The 19,594-nt window shown below is 41.8% G+C and overlaps 1 protein-coding gene across 2 annotated transcripts in view; it reads left to right on the top strand.

The window, feature by feature from the left end:
- The window catches only part of ARHGAP26 (Rho GTPase activating protein 26), a 413,878-nt gene that overhangs the window by 225,363 nt on the left and 168,921 nt on the right, over nucleotides 1–19,594 (top strand). For both annotated transcript variants that reach the window (XM_040622289.1, XM_040622290.1), the window contains exons 13-14: nucleotides 14,459–14,524; nucleotides 18,828–18,902. In XM_040622289.1, coding sequence (XP_040478223.1) covers nucleotides 14,459–14,524; nucleotides 18,828–18,902 — 141 coding nt within the window. The remainder of the gene's footprint in view (nucleotides 1–14,458; nucleotides 14,525–18,827; nucleotides 18,903–19,594) is intronic.

Below are 19,594 nucleotides of genomic sequence, written 5' to 3'. Positions count from 1 at the left end.
TTGCATTGCCTTTTCTGTAAAATGGGGGATAAATAACAACACCTCTCTCATGAAGTTGCTGTGATGATTGAAGTTTAGCAAAATGTCAGGCATGTTATTTAATAAATGCCTCATTACTATTGGTTCTTATCCTTCTCATTATCTGGTTATGCCAATTAGTCTGTCATATAAGAAGGGGGAAGCTCACTGGATTGGCAGAAGTGTTCCTGAGGGGACAGGGAGGAGAACGAAGGGTGGCAGCTAACACCCCTGCTGTTTTCAGGCTTGGTGCCTTATGAGTGTTAGTTCATTAAATTCTCATGACTGCATTTCTCAAAGTGGGGTACACACAACTACTAGTGGTATCTCAGATCATTTTAGAAAGTACCAGACACACATTTTAAATTACCATTTAGATTTACATATTTACTTTTATGTGTATTAGGGGAAAAACACATCGGCATATAAGCCGCCTGGTTTTCTAAATGCTATTGCTTAGCACAGGGGTCCACCTTTTCAGTAAAGAGCCAGATAGTAAATATATTCAGTTTTACGGTACTATTTAACTCTTGATATTGTAGTGTGAAAGCAGCCATAGATGACAGTATGAAAACAAATGCATGTTTGCTAATAAAACTTTGTTTACAAATCAGGCAATGGCAAATATTGCCCAAACTCAAGGGGCTTGTCAGTCTTTCGACTACTTTTTTTTTTTTTTAAGATTTTATTTATTTATTAGAGAGAGACTGCGAGCACAAGTTGGGGTAAGGGCAGAGGGAGAAGGAGAGAATCTCAAGCAGACTCCATGCTGAGCGCAGAGACCAATGCGGGGCTCGATCCCATGGCCCTGAGGTCATGACCTAAGCCAAAATCAAGAGTTGGATGCTTAACTGACTGAACCACCCAGACCTCCCCTTAGACTACTTTTTAAAAACTTACACTCGTATTAAGCTATTTAAGATGAGATAAAGTTATGACAGACAGCATGAAAGTGGTATGTCCATGGTTGCCATTGCTGGAAATGCTGTTCACAGCAACCAACTTTACAAATGAGCATTAGTCTTTAAGAAGTCCAAGGTAGCATAGTCAAGAACTAGTGGAGCCGATGTTCAAACCAGAGTCTGCTTGATGGCCAAAGTCACTCCCCACTTCCTTCCTCCACTTCTTGATATGTGTGAAGGCTTTCCCTTCTTTTGCCATCGTGTCATTGTGTGGCCAAGCCATTGGAGCTGGAAGGCCTTTCATCATCAGTGTCAAACACCTAACCTTCTTGGCTCTTTGCTACTGAGGGGCCATCCCACCTTGCTTCTCAGTGAGCCTCCTCATCAGAACTATCAGTGGCTCCTCACATGCTCTACATGACGCTGAGAGACACTGACTGCGCAGCTTCCCAGGCACAGAACTGTAACATGGCCCCCTGCCCTTCTGCAGGCACTGGACAACACAACCAAAGCTGCTTGGTTCCTGTTACACACATCCACTCTTCTTTAGGCCATCATTCAGTCACATTACCTGATAGTGCTGTATCCAGGCTTTTCTTGTTCCATGAGGACAAGATAGAGGACCAGGAGAGGAGCTGGGAGGGCACCATTACCTTGCTTGTTGTTCTGCCTCTGATTTATTCATTCCCTTCATCTCTAGGCCTTAGCTTCCCTTGATCTGTAAAACAGAAAAAGAGATTATCTTAAAGATAGTACGGAAAGGTGGAAAGGTTTCGTGGGATCATATGGGTCACTGTTTTGAAAAGGTTTTAAAGCCTTCAGACATTGCTAAAAGTCCAACATTCTCATGAAAGCAACAGAGGACAGAAAAAAGAGGATTTTCTTTCTCCTTTTGCTTCCAGTCACCTTCAGCCTTTTGCTATTAGAACACCCACAGTTGAGAGGCAGGAGAAGGCAGCCACTGGTAACTAGGATCCCTGCGGGATCAGAGCCATCCAGTGGCTGCCAGGTCTCTACTGGTCGGTGGCTTATAAATAGAACATTTCCCTTTTTAAACCTGAGAAGGATGGGCAGCATTAATGGGCATGGCAGCCTGACCTCCTGAGTGCTGGCCCACGAGGCAGTCAGCTGAGTACACCTTCCCCTCCAGCTTTCCATCCACACCTTCCAGGCCAGGCCTGATAGGAGACAGGAGCTGGCTCTCTCCCTTGCCTGAATTCCCTTCCAGGCTCCCACTCCCACTCCTCCAGGCCCTTTTGCTTTCTCCTTTCCCCTGCCTCCTGTGCTATGGCAGGTTTCTCTGGCTACCACTTTTATCTTCTGAGCCACGGGCAGGCAAGATGGTATAATTCTAGTTCACCCAAGTGCTGATTTTCTGTACCTCACTTTGCATTATGACTTGTGTGTGCAACACAGTGGATGTGGCCCGCATGGAACTCAAGTTATTTTCTGTTGTGCCGTAATGCCCTAGCTTGAGAATAACCCTGACTGAAGGGAAGGAACAACTTGTTTTCACAGAGATTTTATTGTATGGGATCTCAGCCATTTCGTTTGGTGAGACCCCACCCCTCAAGGACTTGACTGGCAGTGGTGCTCCTCTAGCTAGCCGAGCCATTCAGAAGCGTTTCTGTTTGTCCTAAATGACACTTCGCAGATCTTCCTCTCTCCCAGCCAACTTTAGAATGACAGATGCAGCCATGGTGTGACTTTGATGTGGCCTAATATCCTTCTTTCCCTTAGAAGTGTAGGCTTTGTACCAACAGCAGGCCATGGCCTGGGCAGGTGTGAACCACCCCTTGGCATTCTGATTTGGGCTTCAGCCAGGCAACAGTGAGCAGGTCCCTGGCTGCATCTTTAAGTCCTAAAGTCCAATGCAAGGGGTTGTTGAGGCAGAGACTGATTTTCCTCAAGGCTCTTGATTAGTGTTTCTTGAGCACATACTTATTACTGGCCTATGTGTTCAGGGTTTGATATATGTTATGTTGTTTGATCCTTATAAGAACCCTATGAGGTAGATGGTATTATAGACCCCATTCACAGATGAGAAAACTGAGTCCCCTTCCTCAGTACATACTTGTGGTCTCTCAGGGTCATTCCTTCCCACCCTGATCAGAGTGTTCAGAGTATGCAAGATTCGGCAGAGGCTATCAAGTCCTGTTGCCCACAATGGGGATAAGTGTTGAGTAGTGGTTGGTAGAGTGGGCTCTGCAATATTATTACATACATGGGTTGGAATCCCAGCCTTACAGCTTCCTGGGTGTGTGACCTTGGGAAATTAATTTCCTCAGGCCTCAGGTTTTTTTGTTGTTGTTTTGGTTTTTTTTACTTGTGAGATTGGTATAGCTTTAGTACCTACATCATTGGTTTGTTGGATGGATTAAATGGGATTAGGATGGAAATCCTTAGCTCAGTGGCACCTTGTATTCTAACCAGTCATTAAATATTATTATCTGCTGTCGTTATTATCAATAATATAATCATTACCCCAAACCAGAGGCGATTCGTATAAAAGCACGACAGTAGATAGTCTGTTTACAGTTCCTCAGAGTGCCTTCACAGACATTGTCTTGTTGATTTTCACAGTGCCTGATCTGTGCAGATGAGAAGGGTCAGACAGGCGAAGTATGCCCATCTTCCACAACCAGTTAGTGGTGACTGCAGCCGCAAATGTCAGTGTTAGGCCTCTGATATGAACATCTTCCCCTTCCTTGCCCTTTGCTTCTTGAGTTTGTTGTGACCAAAAAATACCTGAACCATTCCTAGGGCAGATCAAAGTGAGAAGACAGGTAGCTAAAGGCAGGAAAAGGATCTAGGTGGGCAAACAAAGTTGGGGCCTGTGGACTGTAATTCCTTCTCCGGATGTCCAGACCCCCGTGTCGGAGACAGGTGGTCCTGATGAAGCTGGTTGGCATTACCACGGGGTGCATTAGGCATTGCTCTTTCGCTGCTGTCCTGATTGGGAATTTCAAGGTGGACTGGGAGACTGCAGTTGTCAGAATCCACAAGGACACAGTCCACTGCAAGCTGATCTGCCGCCCTCAGCCTGTACTATACAAGAACCTGGACTCTGCCACTTTGGCTGCAGTGTCTTGCTGAAGACTGGAACACTCTTTACAGGTGTTTAGAGCCTCTCTTGACTCAGCTGAGAGCTGGTAGGTTTATTCCAGTCCAGGCAGGGATTTCACCTCTTTCCTGCTACCTAGTTCATTTTGTTTACTCTATGTCCCTCTTGGCTTATTTTTTTTTTTTTCTGTGTGTCCCCAGAAACCATGAAAAAGAAGATAGGTGGATTTGTATATGGTAGACTAGGGGGAAAAAAAGTTCCAATGGTCAGTATTCATGCTTAGGGGTCAGGGGATGAATGAGATCCTGGTCAGTGGTATTCGTCCTGTGCTTCCCACCACAGCGCCCCTGAACTCTAGAAGGGACCAGTGTGTTCAGCCAGCTGCTCAGCATTTGAGGCTCCTGGAGTATGGGGACTTCTTTTACCTATTGGTTTCTGGTGTCTCAGCAGGTGAAAATGTGGATTGTATTTGCTGCTTCATTTGGGAAATATTTATTGATGCTACGGTAATGAACAAGGCAGATAAAGTCCCTATTCTCATGGAGTTATACTAGTGAGAGAAACTGACAGACAGCAAGTAAACAAAAGTATGCTTTCAGGTGGAGAGAGGGGCTAGGAAGAAATAAGAGCAAAGGGATAGGGAATAACAAGGCAAGGGGGAGCCATTCTAGAAACCTGAAGCAGAGGTTTCAGAACCTCGCTGAAGAGGTTACATTTGATAGAAACCCAAACAAACAGAGGGAGTGAGGCATGTCGGGAGCTGGCAGAGGAACCCTTGAAGTGGAGGGAATAAATCAGGTGTGTTCAAGAAATATCAGGAAGGACTATGGTGACTGGATTGGAGGAGGCCAGAGCGAGAGTGGTCAAGTAGGTGGGACTAGACCATGTGAGGCCGTGGTCAGGAGGTAAGCTTGTGTTCTAAGTGTCATGAGAAGTCCCTGGAGAGTTGTGATCAGGCAAGTGACATATGAGCCAATGTGTATTTTTAAAAGATGGCTCTGTCTCCTGATGGAGAATAAACTATATGGGGCGAAAGGAGAAGCAGTTGGGTGGCTCTTGATTGGAGCAATCCAGGTGAAAGATGATGGTGGCTTGGATCAAGGTATTAGTGGGGATGGTGAGAAGCATCTGGGTTCTGGATGTGTTTTTAACTGGTGCCTGACAGGGTTGGTTGATGGAGGGGGAGAGAAAGCAAGGAATCCAGGATGTGACTATATTGAAGTAGGAAATCTTGCTGGTAGAATAGTACCTTCCCATCTTGTCCTTCCAGCCAGGTTGAATGCAGTGCCTAGCTGGGGACCAGTTAAGACAATAGTTCCCATATATGTTCTTTTTCTATCCTGACTTCGTGTTTTGTTTTGTTTTGTTTACATATACGATACCACCTGTATTACTATTGACCTGCTGTTTTTCTTAAATCAGTTTACTCTTTTTATTTTTTAGAGATGTATTTATTTTTGAGAGAGAGAGATCGAGAATGAGCATGAGTGGGGCAAGGGGCAAAGGGAGAGGGAGAAGCAGACTCCTTGCTAAGCACAGAGCCTAATGTGGGGCTCCCTCCCAAGGCCGTGAGATCATGACCTGAGCCAAAATCAAGAGCCAGCTGCTTAACCAACTGAGCCACACAGGCACCCCTCAGTTCACTATTTTTAACTTAAATTTATTTTTTAAATGCAGCATATCATGTGTGATAAACAGGTAACTTTCTGATACTCATTGAAATAAGTACACAGCTATTGAAAATATTTGTGAATCATTTGGAATCATTTCATATACCACCAGAGGCACAAACAGCATTATGTATTGAATTACATAACACTGGCGAATGGCTATTATCAGATGGGGACTGTAGTATGGATACTGATAGCTCATTAACAGTCAACAATAATTTGTTAGTCTTTAGTGATACTAGTTTTAATTGGTTTGTATACAGTATGTTGTTATCCCAAGCGTGCTTCTCAAAACCTGCTGGATTATAACCTCTGGGAGGGTTCCCACAACCTGCTTGGCAACAAGCATGCTCCTGCTTCTCTTGTCCACTAGATTTGAGAGCTCCTCCTGGAGTAGAAAGGGAAGATTCCAGAAAACATGATGCCCAGCGCCTCCCCTCCATCCCCATCTGACTGGTCATGTGAACTTGAGTAGAAGGGCAGGAGTGGATGAGGGATGAGCTCTGGAGTCAGACTGCATTACAGTCCTGGTTCCACCACTCATTAAGGCCAAAGTCTTACCAGAATTTCTTCAACCTCACCTGAGTCGAGAGTTCCTGTGTACATAATAGGGATGATGATGGATGAGGACGTGTACTCTTAAGTGCTTAGCCCAGAGCAGCGTGGTTTGTTAAGCAAGCCTTAGCTACTGCTGTCATTGTTACCACTTAACGTCGTGAGCCTGGCTTTTCTCATCGTAAAGACATATCAGATACACTGGGAAAATCAATTAAGCTGAGTATTTTAATATATTCTATAAATAGCAATGTATTATTAAGCTCATTAGTGTGGAAACATAGCAAGAAGTTATTAGTAAGAACAGTAACAGTATTTACCTCATAGGGTTATTGTGGGGATAACATGAACTTGGGTATGAAAAATGTTTTATTAACTGGAAGGTTTGATTCAAATGTTGTTAATACTGCTAATGACCATTTTTGAAATATCAAATAAGTCAGTTACATTTCCTTTGATCCTTGCAACACCTAGGTGAGTTCTCCCTACTTTATAGAAGAGGAAGGAAGGTGAGTGTCAGAGGAGAAGCACCTCTCCCATGATCATACCAGTCAGAGGCAGCAAAGACCAGAATTTAATCGAGGTCTATCTGGCTTCAAAGTTTATTATTCTCTTGCCAGTACATACTACTTCTATCTGCATGACTTCAGTTAATATTATAGTTAGTTCACACTCCCTGAATGTATAAAGCTGGGGAGCAGAGTATAGGACAGAATAGAATGGAGTACAGGGTCTTGGGAAGCTGAACTGGGATTAAAAACTGGCTGTTGGTAATCCCCAAAGTAGGGAATTCACAGTTGGATACTTAGGAAGCAGTTGGCCAACTTCCTAGTGCCACTGGAAGTTTCTAAGAGCTGCCACCATGAAGACTGTTTCCCAGAGGCCACAGCCACAAAGGCCTGGCAACTCTGGGTCTTTACATGATTAGGAGAAAGGATGTGAGCCCCTCTGAGTGTGTGAGCCAGTTGGAAATCTATTCTCCAGATGGATTTCGTATTTGATTCAATGTGGGTGTTTCTCTTCATGGCTTTTAATGGTGTTGAAATTGATTAAATTCGGAATGAGCGAGGTAGGCCAGACTTTAAAGAGCAAAGCACATCGGGAAATTGAGTGAATTTCTGAGGTGAGAACAAGCCCCTGGAGCTGTCCACGAAATGGTGGCCTGCTCATAGTAATTCCAGACAATCTCCTGTATCCATCCACATTAAAAATGGGGCAGTAGCTTCCTTTACCTCTCAGTTCTCTTATTTTAATGCAAACATCCAGCACTTCCAGCAAATTCCATTTCTCCTGTAAAAAAGACGTGAAAGATTTTTTTTTTTTGATCAAAGAAAAGTTGAGTAAGATTCCTGGGAAAAGGTTTTTAGGCTAGGAAAAACCTGTTGAATACCACCCTTAAGGAGATGGGTAATGTGTTCTAATGTGTGTTGAGACTAATTCAGGAGATTAGTTCCTCTCTTTTGGAAACAGATTTGTCTTCTGAGCTGTTAGAATTCCCAGGATGCATGTATGGGGTAACTTCGGGGTGTGTCCCAGAGAGGTGTTTTCACACACTGTATGTCCATCAGTCAACCTGTGGTATGGAAAGGTCCCTTCCATTCAGAATTAGTGATTTGGCCACTTATTGCCAAATTTCTTGATGTTGTGAGTACTAAGGACTGGCATAAGGCAAGCTCAGGTCAGTGATTTTTAGTAAAGGGGCTCCTGGACCTGCAGAATGAGGTCTCTTGGGTAGCGCCCAGCTCCAGGGGAGAATGCTTTTGTTTTCGAGGGCCTTCCTTGACCTCAGGCCTGTCTGACTGTGTAGATGGCCTAGATAGTATGACATGGAAAGAACCCCCACACCTTGTGTTTTCACCATCCACAGCTTCATGCCACGTACAGTTTAGTGATGATAATGCCTTGATGGACAAGCAAAGGATTTCTGCAAGTGTCCGGGAAAACCAGAACTTGGTTTTATCTTCTCTTTTTCATGTCTTGGCTGGCACACCTTTTGTTTTTCCTTTCTTCTTAACTCATTCTTGGGCCTGTACTGCTAGGTGGTGATACCTTTTTGTATTGATACAGGAAGAAAGTAGGTAGGTCAGGCCATTCGTATCTTTATTTAACATTTATATTTTCCCAAAAGATGAAAAATCTAGGCACCAGAGCTTAAATAACTTACCTACTTTCAAATTGGGATTTGAAAGGTCATTTTTACTAGTCCACATGTCCCCTTAGTGACCCTCCCCATCATATTTAATGGCCAACATAGTAGACAGTGAAAGGCAGAGATAGAGTATTAAATAAAACAAATGAGTAAAGATATATATGCACCATTGCTTTCATGAATGCAAATCTGGTTTGGTAGGCAACATCACAGAAATAAATGTAAACTTGCAATTATGTTACATACTCTGAAGGAGAAGTTGATAGTGCTATATGCAAGTTGCAGTGAGGACGTGAACCAGGTGGAGAGATCAGGAGGGCATTTCTGAGGAATTGACACTTGAGGAGAGACCTGAGGATTTGCAGTTGCTTTGGCCAGTGGGCTTCCAAGTGAAACCCACAGTATGTTCAAAGGCTGGAGAGAAAGCGTGGTCAGTTGGACGCTCTGAAAGCCACTATGGTAGGGTGCTTAGGTCTGGAGGGGTAGTGTGAGACAAGGCAGGCTGGGCTAGACCATGCTGTGTTTTGTGAAACCTGTGAAGGATTTGGATTATCCTCCTGAGAGCAGTGGGGTGCCATTGAGAGATTTTAAACTGGGAGGGCTCATGGTCTGGTTTCGTCCAGATCAGGGAGGCTGCAATGTAGAGGATAGGCTTGAGGGAGCCATAGGGCGTATGAGGACACCAGTTAGGTGGTCATTGCAGCAGTCCTGGTAACAGACGATGAAGGCCAGGACCAGGATGGTGGTGGTGCAGATGGAGAAAACTAAATGAAATTGAGGGACCTGGTGATAATTTGGATATGAGGGTAAGAAAGAGAGGGAGTGCAAAGGGTTTTATACCACCTACACACCTCATTTTCTTTTAAGGTGGAAAGAGCCAGAGAAAACATCTCAGGTGGGGTAGCATTTGGTGCAAGAAGCTGCAGAGCATCTCTCTCCCCCTGGCCACCAGCCTCCTCTTTTTAGACAAGAACATCATTGGATTGAACCTTATATATAGTATGTTGTAGTTTCAAGCTCTTTGTAGTAAAACTGTTTGTTCCTGGATTTAACTTGTCTCCCTGCTCTTGGAGTTCGTACCCTAGGCATAATAGTGCAAACCCCAGTGGTCTGCCAAGCATCCCCTTTCCTCTTCTGCCCTAAGACCTCCAAGCTGACTGAGCATCAGTCCAACTTTCACTGTTCTTCATAGAACTTTGAGAAAATAGGCTTATGTGACCTTCTTCTAAAAGGAGACAGACAAGGCTTCAAAAGTTGAAATGAAAATTAAGACGATGATAGATTTCTAACTTGGTGGATTAACCTGGGTATTTGGTGTGAGCTCTTTTGACAGTCATCATATGAAAGCTGTTTGGGCTGCCTGGTGCAGAATCCTGGGCAGAGTTGAAGTTGAGGCCGAGGGAGAAAGAGAAGCCAGTTCGGGCCTTAGCTGCAAGACAGTGGATGGCAGGCCTAGGAGCTACCTGTCCTGCAACAACTCATTGCAAGTCAAATTAAGGGAATAATGCAAGCCTAGTAGATATTTAATGAGAGATTATTCCTGGAGATTATAAGGATACAGAAATTGCAAATAAATCCCTGACCTTTTCTGAGCCTTGGCCCAGTAAAAGAGCTGAATCACCTGCTTCAGGGGATTAAGGACAGCCGCTTCCATCTGGCAGGCTGCTCAGACTTTTTCTGTCATTAGCAAACTCTGTTCCGTGGTGATCATATTCTAAACCTTTTAGTGGGAACTTGCTTTTCAGCAGAGGCGATCTCAATTAACTTAGATTATGTACCTGCTGGGCAGAGACCAGAGCTAATGATCTCTAGTTATGTATGCACTATAATCGCTAATACATTAGTAGTACTCTGTACACGTTAAATAATAAAGCAGTTGTTAATCGTTAGTAACCTAATCATGACGTCAGGGGGGAATTCGAGTTGATGGGAATAGAAGTCAGACTTCGTGTGTGTACGTGTGTGTGTGAGCGTGCGTGCTTGTGGATGACATAGCCTTAGAGACACAAGGAGAAACAAGGAATTTCCCAGGGCAGCAAGCAATGTAATAATTGTACCAGTTCCAGTTTAGAGACTTAGAGCAATGATTGTTAAACTCTATATCATGAGCTCTTTGTTGGGAACTGTTGTTTGATATAAATTCCATTACTTAATACAGTGTTGTCTGCCTATAAAACTGTAATAATTATCATCAGAATGCAACTTGAAAAACTAGAGGGTGACAGAGTGTTACCGTGAACTCTCTTTGACTTGGTAATATGTAAATGATGTGTTATATTTTTCAACTCAGACAACTAATATATACTAATACTGTGTTACATGTGTAATGTGTAAGGCCTTTATGTGTAACATCTGTGTAAGATTTATTTTAAGAAAAGGAGTTAGCAGGTTTAAAACAAATGAAAGAACTTAACAATGTTGGGAAAACCAAAGGAAAATTGCTAAGATATTTGGGGAGGGGGACAGTTTGCTTTGCTAATTTCTATAAGAAGTAATGGTAATTAATGTAGGCTAGTGGAATTCAGTTTTTTCTGTTCCATTGCATTCATTTCCATTAGCTATTAATTACCTAGGAAAGGATCTTGCTTCTTACATTCAAACACAAAAGGTTTCAAGGACTCATTTGGCTTTGCAGGTCTGTCTCTAGCACTGCCCTTATTTCTTCTGCTAGTTATGCCGGTGGCTTTATGAGCAGGTATCTTTTGGCCATTGGGGTTGTCACTGTCAGCCACCAGATTATTTCAACTTTCCAAAACTTTTATCACTATTTATGGGGTAAAAGAAGCAAAATGCTTTTTGTCCAAGATAGATGTTGATCAATGCGTAGAACAAGATCATGACACAGATGTACTCTTAAAGCATCCAAGCTTGGAATCAGTCTCCGCAGACTGAGGACGCCCCAGAGGATGCTGCAAAATGGTGGTTGTTTCCTCCTCAATTTCTTCAACTGTCATCCCTGTGCATAAATTCTGTTGATCACCTCTCAAAAAAGAACTAAAAGGCTTCAACTGACTATCGAATCACAGTTATGAACATTTTGGAAACCTCCTTAAGAAAAAAAAATAATTTCCCTTCTGACAAATAGTTTCCAGTAGGCTCTATTCTGATTACTGTATAAAGGAATGAATATCCTCCCCTGCACATGAAAAGATGCCCAACATTATTAGTCACTAGGGAAATGCAAGTCAAAACCACAATGAGATACCACTTCACACCTACTAGAAAAGCTATAATAAAAAAAGACAATAACAAATATCGGGGAGGATGTGGAGAAGTTGGAACCCTTGTACATTGCTGATGGGAATGCACAATCGTGCAGCGCTTTAGAAAGCAGTTGGGTAGTTCCTCAAAAAGTTCAGCATAGAGCTACTATGTAATCCAGCTATTCTACTTGTAGGTATATACTGAAGTGAAAATATACATCCACACAAAGACTATGAACTCTCTAGTACACAAATGTTCCTAGCAGCATTTCATAACCAGAAAGTAGAAGCAACAGTCAGTGAATGGATAGATGACATGTGGTATATCCAGACAATAGAATATTACTTAGTCATAAATGGGAATGACGTATGGATGCTGCAACATACATGACTCTAGGAAACATTCTACCAAGTGAAAAAAGCTAGACACAAAAGACTATGTAATATATGATTCTGTTTATATGAGTTGCCTAGAATGGGCAAATCTATAAAGGCAGAAAACAAATGACTTATTTTTAGGAACTGACGGGAGGAAGGAAATAGGGTGTGACTGCTAATGTGTATGAAGTTTTACATGGAAGAGAATGAAAATGTTACAGAATTAAATAATGGTGCCTGGTTGATAACTTCGTAAGTATATTAGAAACCAATGAATTTCGAGGTTTAAGTGGGTGAATATTATGGTATGTGAATTATATCTCAGTAAAACTCTTATTTTAAGTAATCATCGCCTAGATTTTAACAGGTGTTGGGCCTGTGTATCATAGTCTGTTATTAAATTTGGGAAAAGTCTATGGCATAAGGTGATTGCGTTTCATCTGGAAGACTGATTTCTATCTGACTTGCAGCTTTGAGTCAGAAAGCTCTGTACCACATGATTTGCAGAGTAACTATTTGGTTTATACTAGAAAAAGCATGAGAGTAAGTTAGTAGACTCCTTACAGCTTTAAGAGAATAAGAACTGTGGTTTGTGTAGCAGATAGTCTCGGAGAGGAAAAATACCGTTTTCCTCCTTTTCCGGTACTTTACTGACTATCCTAGAGCCGTATGTGTTTATAATAAGCATCAGTAAGTGATAAGTATGTATGTAAGAATAAGAGTTATTTTGTTTCCTTTGAGAAGATAATTTTTAATATATCAGCAATCCTTTTTAGTTTGAGGAATTCAGTGATTTTCTTAAGGACTTTTATCTTCCTTGGATATAAGTTCACTCATACGCATAAAGAATTAGAGCAAGATACACCCATGTGTTTATTGAAACATTACTTAATGGTAGCCAAATTATGGAAGCTGTTTGAGTGTCCATCAGTAAAGGTATGGATAAAGAAGATGTGGCACACACACACACAATGGGATATTATTTGGCCATAAAAAGGAATGAAATCTTGACATTTACAGCAACATGGATGGAACTAGAGAGTATAATGCTAAGGCACATAAGTCAGAGAAAGACAAATGCCATATGGTTTCACTCATGTGGAATTTAAGAAACAAAGCAAAGACCAAAGGATAAAAAAAGGAAAGACAAACCAAAAAAAATAGACTCTCAACTAAAGAGAACACACTGATGGTTACCAGACGGGAGGTTGGGTGGGGGATGGGTGAAAATAGGTGATGGGGATTAAGGAGTGCACTTGTCTTGATGAGCACCAGCTAATGTGTGGAAGTGTTGAATCACTACATTGTACACCTGAAACTAATATCACACTATATGTTAATTACACTGGAATTAAAATTAAAAACTTAAAAAAATTTTTGAGAAAGGTTCTGTTTGGATTAGATCAAAGAATGAGTTCAAGTTCTGTGCAGTTCTCATACTTTACAAGTTTTTTTCTTGCCCGGGATGATGACAAATTATTTAAAAATACTTCCCTTCCGACTTTCTACCATTCTCTTCTCCACTGTGACCCATGGGTTTGTAGAATGTCTTGTCCTGATGTCCTGAGGTGCTCAAAAGGTGAACCCGTTCTTAACGATTACCATTCACATCTTCTCACTGTGTAATCAAAGCCTGGAGATGAGTCTTGGTGGGTTCCCAGCCTCACTGCCAGGTTGGAAATTGGTTCTGTGCTGTGGAAAAGGTTGCTGTTATTTGATCATTAATTTTCTGAGTCACATTCGTGGGGTTTGTAGCAGGTAGAGAACTCTTACTACTTGCCGATTGATCACACACAGGATGGCTCTACTGCCTTATTGCTTGTTCATCAGATCACTTCTTTGTTCTAGGCTGCTTTCATTTTCCTCTATGTCACTTTTCCTTTTACCATTTTTTCCTTCTTTTCTAAACACCTGAACAGGATTGACTTGTCTTTAATTTGGGGTCATGCTTAAGGCAGTTTGGTCTTCAAGGGTCTGGAGTGAGTCTCCCACCTATTAGCTCGGCAGCTTTGGTCAAGACATTTATCTTTGCCAAATCGCAGTTGTTTAATCTGTAATATGGAGCTAATGATAGTATCAGCCTAGAGGATTTGTGAGGATTAACTGAGATAATCTATGTAAAGCACTTACCTAACGTTTATTGTGCCACTTAATTTATGCTTTTTGAAAGAGTCCTGGAAGCAGTTAGTCCTAAAGTTTCTGACAATAACAGAACAAGAGATTTAAAGGATGCCTACTTATTCCTTTGGTAAAGCTCACATCACTCTATACTGCAGTGTCTTCGCCTTTAAATAGAGGATGACCTTGCAGAGTGATCATGAGAATTAAATGAGATAATAAACAAAGTGTTAGAACTGTGCCTGGGATATGGTAATCTCTCAGTGAATGTCGGCTGATTCTTTTAAATCATTTTTATCTGTGGCCAAACCATGGGACTGATTGATCCTGTGTCTGTCAGGCCTTGTCTGAGGTTGATATGCATGGCCAGCAACTTGACTGCCCTTCTCTTCCTCTTTCAGCTGCACAGTTGGACAGCATTGGCTTCAGCATAATCAGGAAATGCATCCACGCTGTGGAAACCAGAGGTAAAGTCGTTCAACAGATGGCATTGTTCTCAGTGAAGGTCATGCGTCTGGTGAGGCGTCAGACCTGCTACCTGTTTCCCGATTTTACGTGACTCATTAACTCCCCAGGTGCCATTGTTGGTGTGTTTCCATGAGTTGTGTTGCTCCGAAGCAGGGGTTCTCAACTGATTTGGTGTCATCAACCTGTTTGGCTGATCAGCAGAATGTTTTAAAAGCATGCAGTTCAGATACATAGGATAAGAAGGAGTCTAGTTACTGGAATTCAGTTAAAATATTGAAAGATATAGTTTTGATGTAAGCGTACATGTGCTTCTTTGTTACCACTTTAAATAGTAAGTACTAGATGTGGTTCTGATAACTGCCATAATTTGGAAATGCAGTTGACCCTTGAATAATGCGGGAGTTTGGAGTGCTGACCCCCTACCGTCCTGTGCAGTTGAAAATCTGCATATAATTTTTGACTCCCCTGCAAACAACTACTAACAGCTTTTTGTTGACTAGAAGCCTTACCAATAACATAAGCAATTGGGTAATACATATTTTGTATGTTACATGTATTATATACTGTAATACACAATAAAGTAAGCTAGAGAAAGAAAAGTTAAAAGATCATAAAGCACATTTATAGTACTGTACTGTGTTTATTGAAAAAAATCCACGTGTAAGTAGACCTATGTATTTCAAACCCATGTTGATCAAGGGTCAGCTGTTGTGGTATTTCAAGATGTCTATAAAAGTCGCAATGTGTTATGAGAATAACTGATTTCTGAGCAAGTCACACGTATTGATAACACTGTGATTTATCACTTATAGTAATTGATTTAATTTCAGTGATAGGGTCGTGAAAGTGAAAGTGTAATTGTTTTCCTGCCTAAGTTTATTGACACTAAATTTTTTAGTGGACTCCTGGGGTCTCTGGATGCCAGGTTAAGAACCATGCTATGAAAAGCCAGTCCCTGGCCACTATCCAGGTGGACAGAAGGGGTCAGGCCGCTGGTTTCCTATAGCAGTGCTGTAGGCAGGCCCTGCCCATTGCACATTTACCATTTCTGGGCCTGTAGGAGCAGGACTTTGAGAATCAGGGAAGCTGATTCATCCCAGTGGTCTCCATCCCCTCCTTAGATGTTGCCACAAAGGAGATTTCTCAGTTTCAGCAGTTGGGAGCTTTGAGTGCTCTGGTCTATGGTACCCCTGAGAAAAGCTGTTAACTATCTTTGCTATGGATTTGGTTTGAACCATTGTTAAAGATGTGAGTCTTACTATTCCACAGCCTCTCAACCCACTAGTCTTTTTCACTTGATTGAAAGAAGTTTTATTTTTTAAAGCAGGATCCATAATTTTTACTAGTTAAGAAATATAAATATCTTTATAAAGTCTATAAAGCATTGAGTAAAGGGGGACGAAAAAAATCTTAACTGTATGAGCCACTCCTACCCAGTCAGAAAGTGTTCTTTCCAAAATAGTTATTTTAATGTGTGCTACAATTTTTAAATATTTGCTTATTTCTGCTATATCTTGCTTTAATAAAGAGTTAAGGCAGCTTGCAAAGAGAAGTGAAATACAGCCAGAGAATATAAAGTAGAAATAGGTGAGATTTCTGGGAATTGATCTGGAGGAAATAAGGACACAGGCAGGTTGAGCCACAAAGCTGTTTACACAATGGTTTTGAAGTGAAAAACAGAAACTGGTCAAACGTTTCAAAAATTGGTTGAATCACCAGTGGTACATCCATGCATTAAGAAGCTGTGAATTGCTAAAACTGCAGGGAAATACATTTATTGACATGCAAAGTTCTCATTATTACATATTATGTGAAAAATAAAAGTTATGAAACAGCCTGCACAGTATGAACCCACTCTGGGGGTGGCAGGGGAAGGGGAGTTCCATGTATGCGCAGGTACCATTGTGTTGTCAGTGGGGCTCCTGGTTCTTCTTACTGTCTTCCTTTGATTTATCTACTTGCCTTAACTGCGGTTTCTGAATTTTTAAACTGTTACTAAGGCAGTGTTTCAACAGGTGTTTTAATTTTCTGTTCATTCTAAGAGAAAAGAATGAGGAATAAGAGGTACAGGGTTAACAAAGTAGATGCATTATAAAAATGTCAGCCAAAAGTAAGTTCAGAACAAAATCCCCTCCCCTCCACTGTGAAATTCATCCCCTTGCCTGAGGTGGGCCACCTGTTTGTCTCAGTTCTCAGCAGCCAAACAAATAGGGAAATGTAATCATTTAAAACCCTTCACAGAGTCTGTGATAAATGCAGACCAGTGGCTCAGGAGGACAGCTTTTTATGATATAAAGCCAGAAAATATACATAATAAGTAGTAGAGGAAGAACAAGGTCGCCAGCGATTTGGTGTCCTAGCCTCTGCCTCTTTGTCCCCTCCTGCTCTAAAATGAAGATGAGAATGATGCGTTTTAACTTGTAAGAAAGTTTTCATTTGACACAAAAAGGAAAAGAGGACAATGTGAGTTAAATGCCATTTTTAGCATAAATACTTGAAGGAAGTGGTTATTTTCCTACTGGAATGCATGTATGTATATCCATATTTGTGGTGACCAGAGGTGAACAGACCTCCCATATTTTCTGGGGATTGTTAATCATCGTCCAGAGGGAGACAGGGTTGTATCCAATTCCAGGAAAGGTCAAGGACAGAAGAAGTAGAGACACTTCAGAAAGGACAAGCCCATTACTGAATAATGGTTCTGCTGTTAAGTAGCTTGGGGCCCCTCCCTTAGTTTTAGACCACAGTCTCTTAGTCCCTGAGCCACGCAGGCTGATGTACATGCTTTTACAGGTCCTTTTTAGCTAAAAATCCTGTCATTTTAGACCACTTCTTTTTATTCCTTAATTCTACATAGACCTGATGGGAGACATTGTAGAATCAGCCTTTTCCCAAATTTCTTCCAGGAAATTTTGTTTTGATTCCAAAGTAGCAGCCCTGAAGGAGTATAACTCAGTGTTTTATTCATTATGTCATGTATTGTATGCTGATCTAGGTACTGGGACTATAATGGTAAAGAAGACAGAATCACTGTACATAGAGGTTATATCGTAGTTGTGGGGAGAACAACAAACAAGAAACCAAAAAGAAAGATAATTTCACATATTGTTCCTTGCTACAAAGAAAAGAGGGTAGGGAACTGGCCAGTAGTGTTGGTCATGGGATGCCTTAGGTTGAAGAGGTTGCATTTCAATTGAGACCTGAATGATAAAAAGATCTGGAAGAAGCATGTTCCAGGTGGAGGAAACAGCCATGCGGAGGCTGTGATTTGGGTGCACAAGCTTGGTGTGTTGGAGAAACAAGAAGGCCAGTGTAGCTGGAGCAGAGTAAAAGTGGGTGATAATGCAGAGGTGGGCCTGTGCTTAATCCTACAGAGCCTTGTGGGCCACAGTAACTTTGATTGTGGTCTAAATGCAATGGGAAGCCATTGGAAGGTTTTGAGTAAAGAGAGGTTTTGAACTGATACATACTTAAAGAATTTCATTTTGGTTACTGGTTGGAAAATGGACACCAGGGGAATAAGATGGGAAGCAGGAGACCAGTTAGTTGAGAGGTGTCAGGTATGATGGGCCTAGGGCTAAATAGAAAAATCATTTCCAGTTGCTTGGTCTAAATGGTCCCTTTTTGTAAATGTATAGTGGTGATCTAATCCTTGCACTTACGTGAACAAAGCCCTGAGGTGGCTTAGTTTTTGGTTATTTGGGTGTTTGGAGGTAATCCCCTTCTAGTTCAGCTGCATATTAACTTGGGTTGAAGGAAGGTAATTCTCCTTTTTTTCATAAAGAATGTTTACATGACAAATAAAATGGATTTCCTAATTTCTCAGTCTTGGTGAACATTGTCCAAAATTAAAAATGCTCTCACACATCTGTGTTTTTATTCTGTATTTGAAAATAGATTGTAAAACATTTATTCTTCTCTACAGTATGAAATTTCTATCATGTCAGTTTTGGCTTTTTAAATTAAAAGAGTGATTAAATGTAACGTATTTAAAAGTATATATTTGGCATCTTTCAAAGCTCTTCAAATGCTGCCTTTGGCAAGAGAAGAGGAAGGTTTCTTTCCCCCCTGTTGACTGAACTGAACTAACACAAGGACTGAAGTGTGCAGCACACCCGTGAAATCCTAGACAGCTGCACCAAATCCCACTCCTTCGCTAAGAGCAGAGCTGAGTGACAGGGGACTTTAATTAGAGTGCGTTTTAGAAGGACCGAGAAAATGAAAAAAGTGCATCTGGCTGGGTTGGGCTTGACTTGTGTTCTGACATGCCTCTAATTAAATCATCACTGTTTCTCTTCTCAGGGATCAATGAGCAAGGGCTCTACCGAATCGTGGGGGTCAATTCCAGAGTGCAGAAGCTCCTCAGTGTCCTGATGGGTGAGTGCAACAGTGGTTGTGCCAGGCAGGTCCCAATGGGGTCGAGGGGGGACCTCTGAAAAGTTACTAGTTCTGTAAGTATGAGCAGCCTCTTGGGAAGGAATTGGGTGTCCAAGAGGGAACGCCCAGAAATCAGCTGCCCCACTCACCAGTTGTTATGGCTGTAGACATTACTGGAAGAGATACTTAGTGGGACCGGACAAAACAAAAAAAATGGCAGGGCCAAGACACCACACCCTCTGTTTGTAGACTCAGCCGCTGCCAGTCCAAGTGGCGCTCAGTCACTCATGTGACCACCACACCCTACTCTGTCATTAATAGCTTATGACTCCACTGTCATCTTTGGAGACAGGCATTTAGTGGGGCACACCCGATGCCCAAGGAAGGGCATCCTTCTAGCCTGCAGAACACCTCAATCTCATGTTCCCCGTTACCAAAAAGGTGTCACGTGCCTGCTAGATAACATGTATATAAGCAGATAATTCTTGTGATTCCTCTTTGCACCTAGATTTCTACCTAGACTCTGCCGTTTGAGGAGCAGAACCTCCCTCCCAGCTAGTTGACATTAATATAAAACCTCTGTCTCCAAATGTGTAGTGTTTGAATCAAAACCCCATGAGTCAGTGAGCCAATTTGCTTAGGCTGCAGATTTCCTATATTTTTAGATGTGAATGCAGCCAGCTTCAGTGAGT

The sequence above is a fragment of the Ursus maritimus genome, unplaced genomic scaffold (assembly GCF_017311325.1).
Source record: "Ursus maritimus isolate PB19 unplaced genomic scaffold, ASM1731132v1 scaffold_5, whole genome shotgun sequence".
In the NCBI taxonomy this organism is placed as follows: Eukaryota; Metazoa; Chordata; class Mammalia; order Carnivora; family Ursidae; genus Ursus; species Ursus maritimus.
Note: the sequence above shows the minus strand (reverse complement) of the source record. Positions and strands in the feature narration are given on the sequence as shown.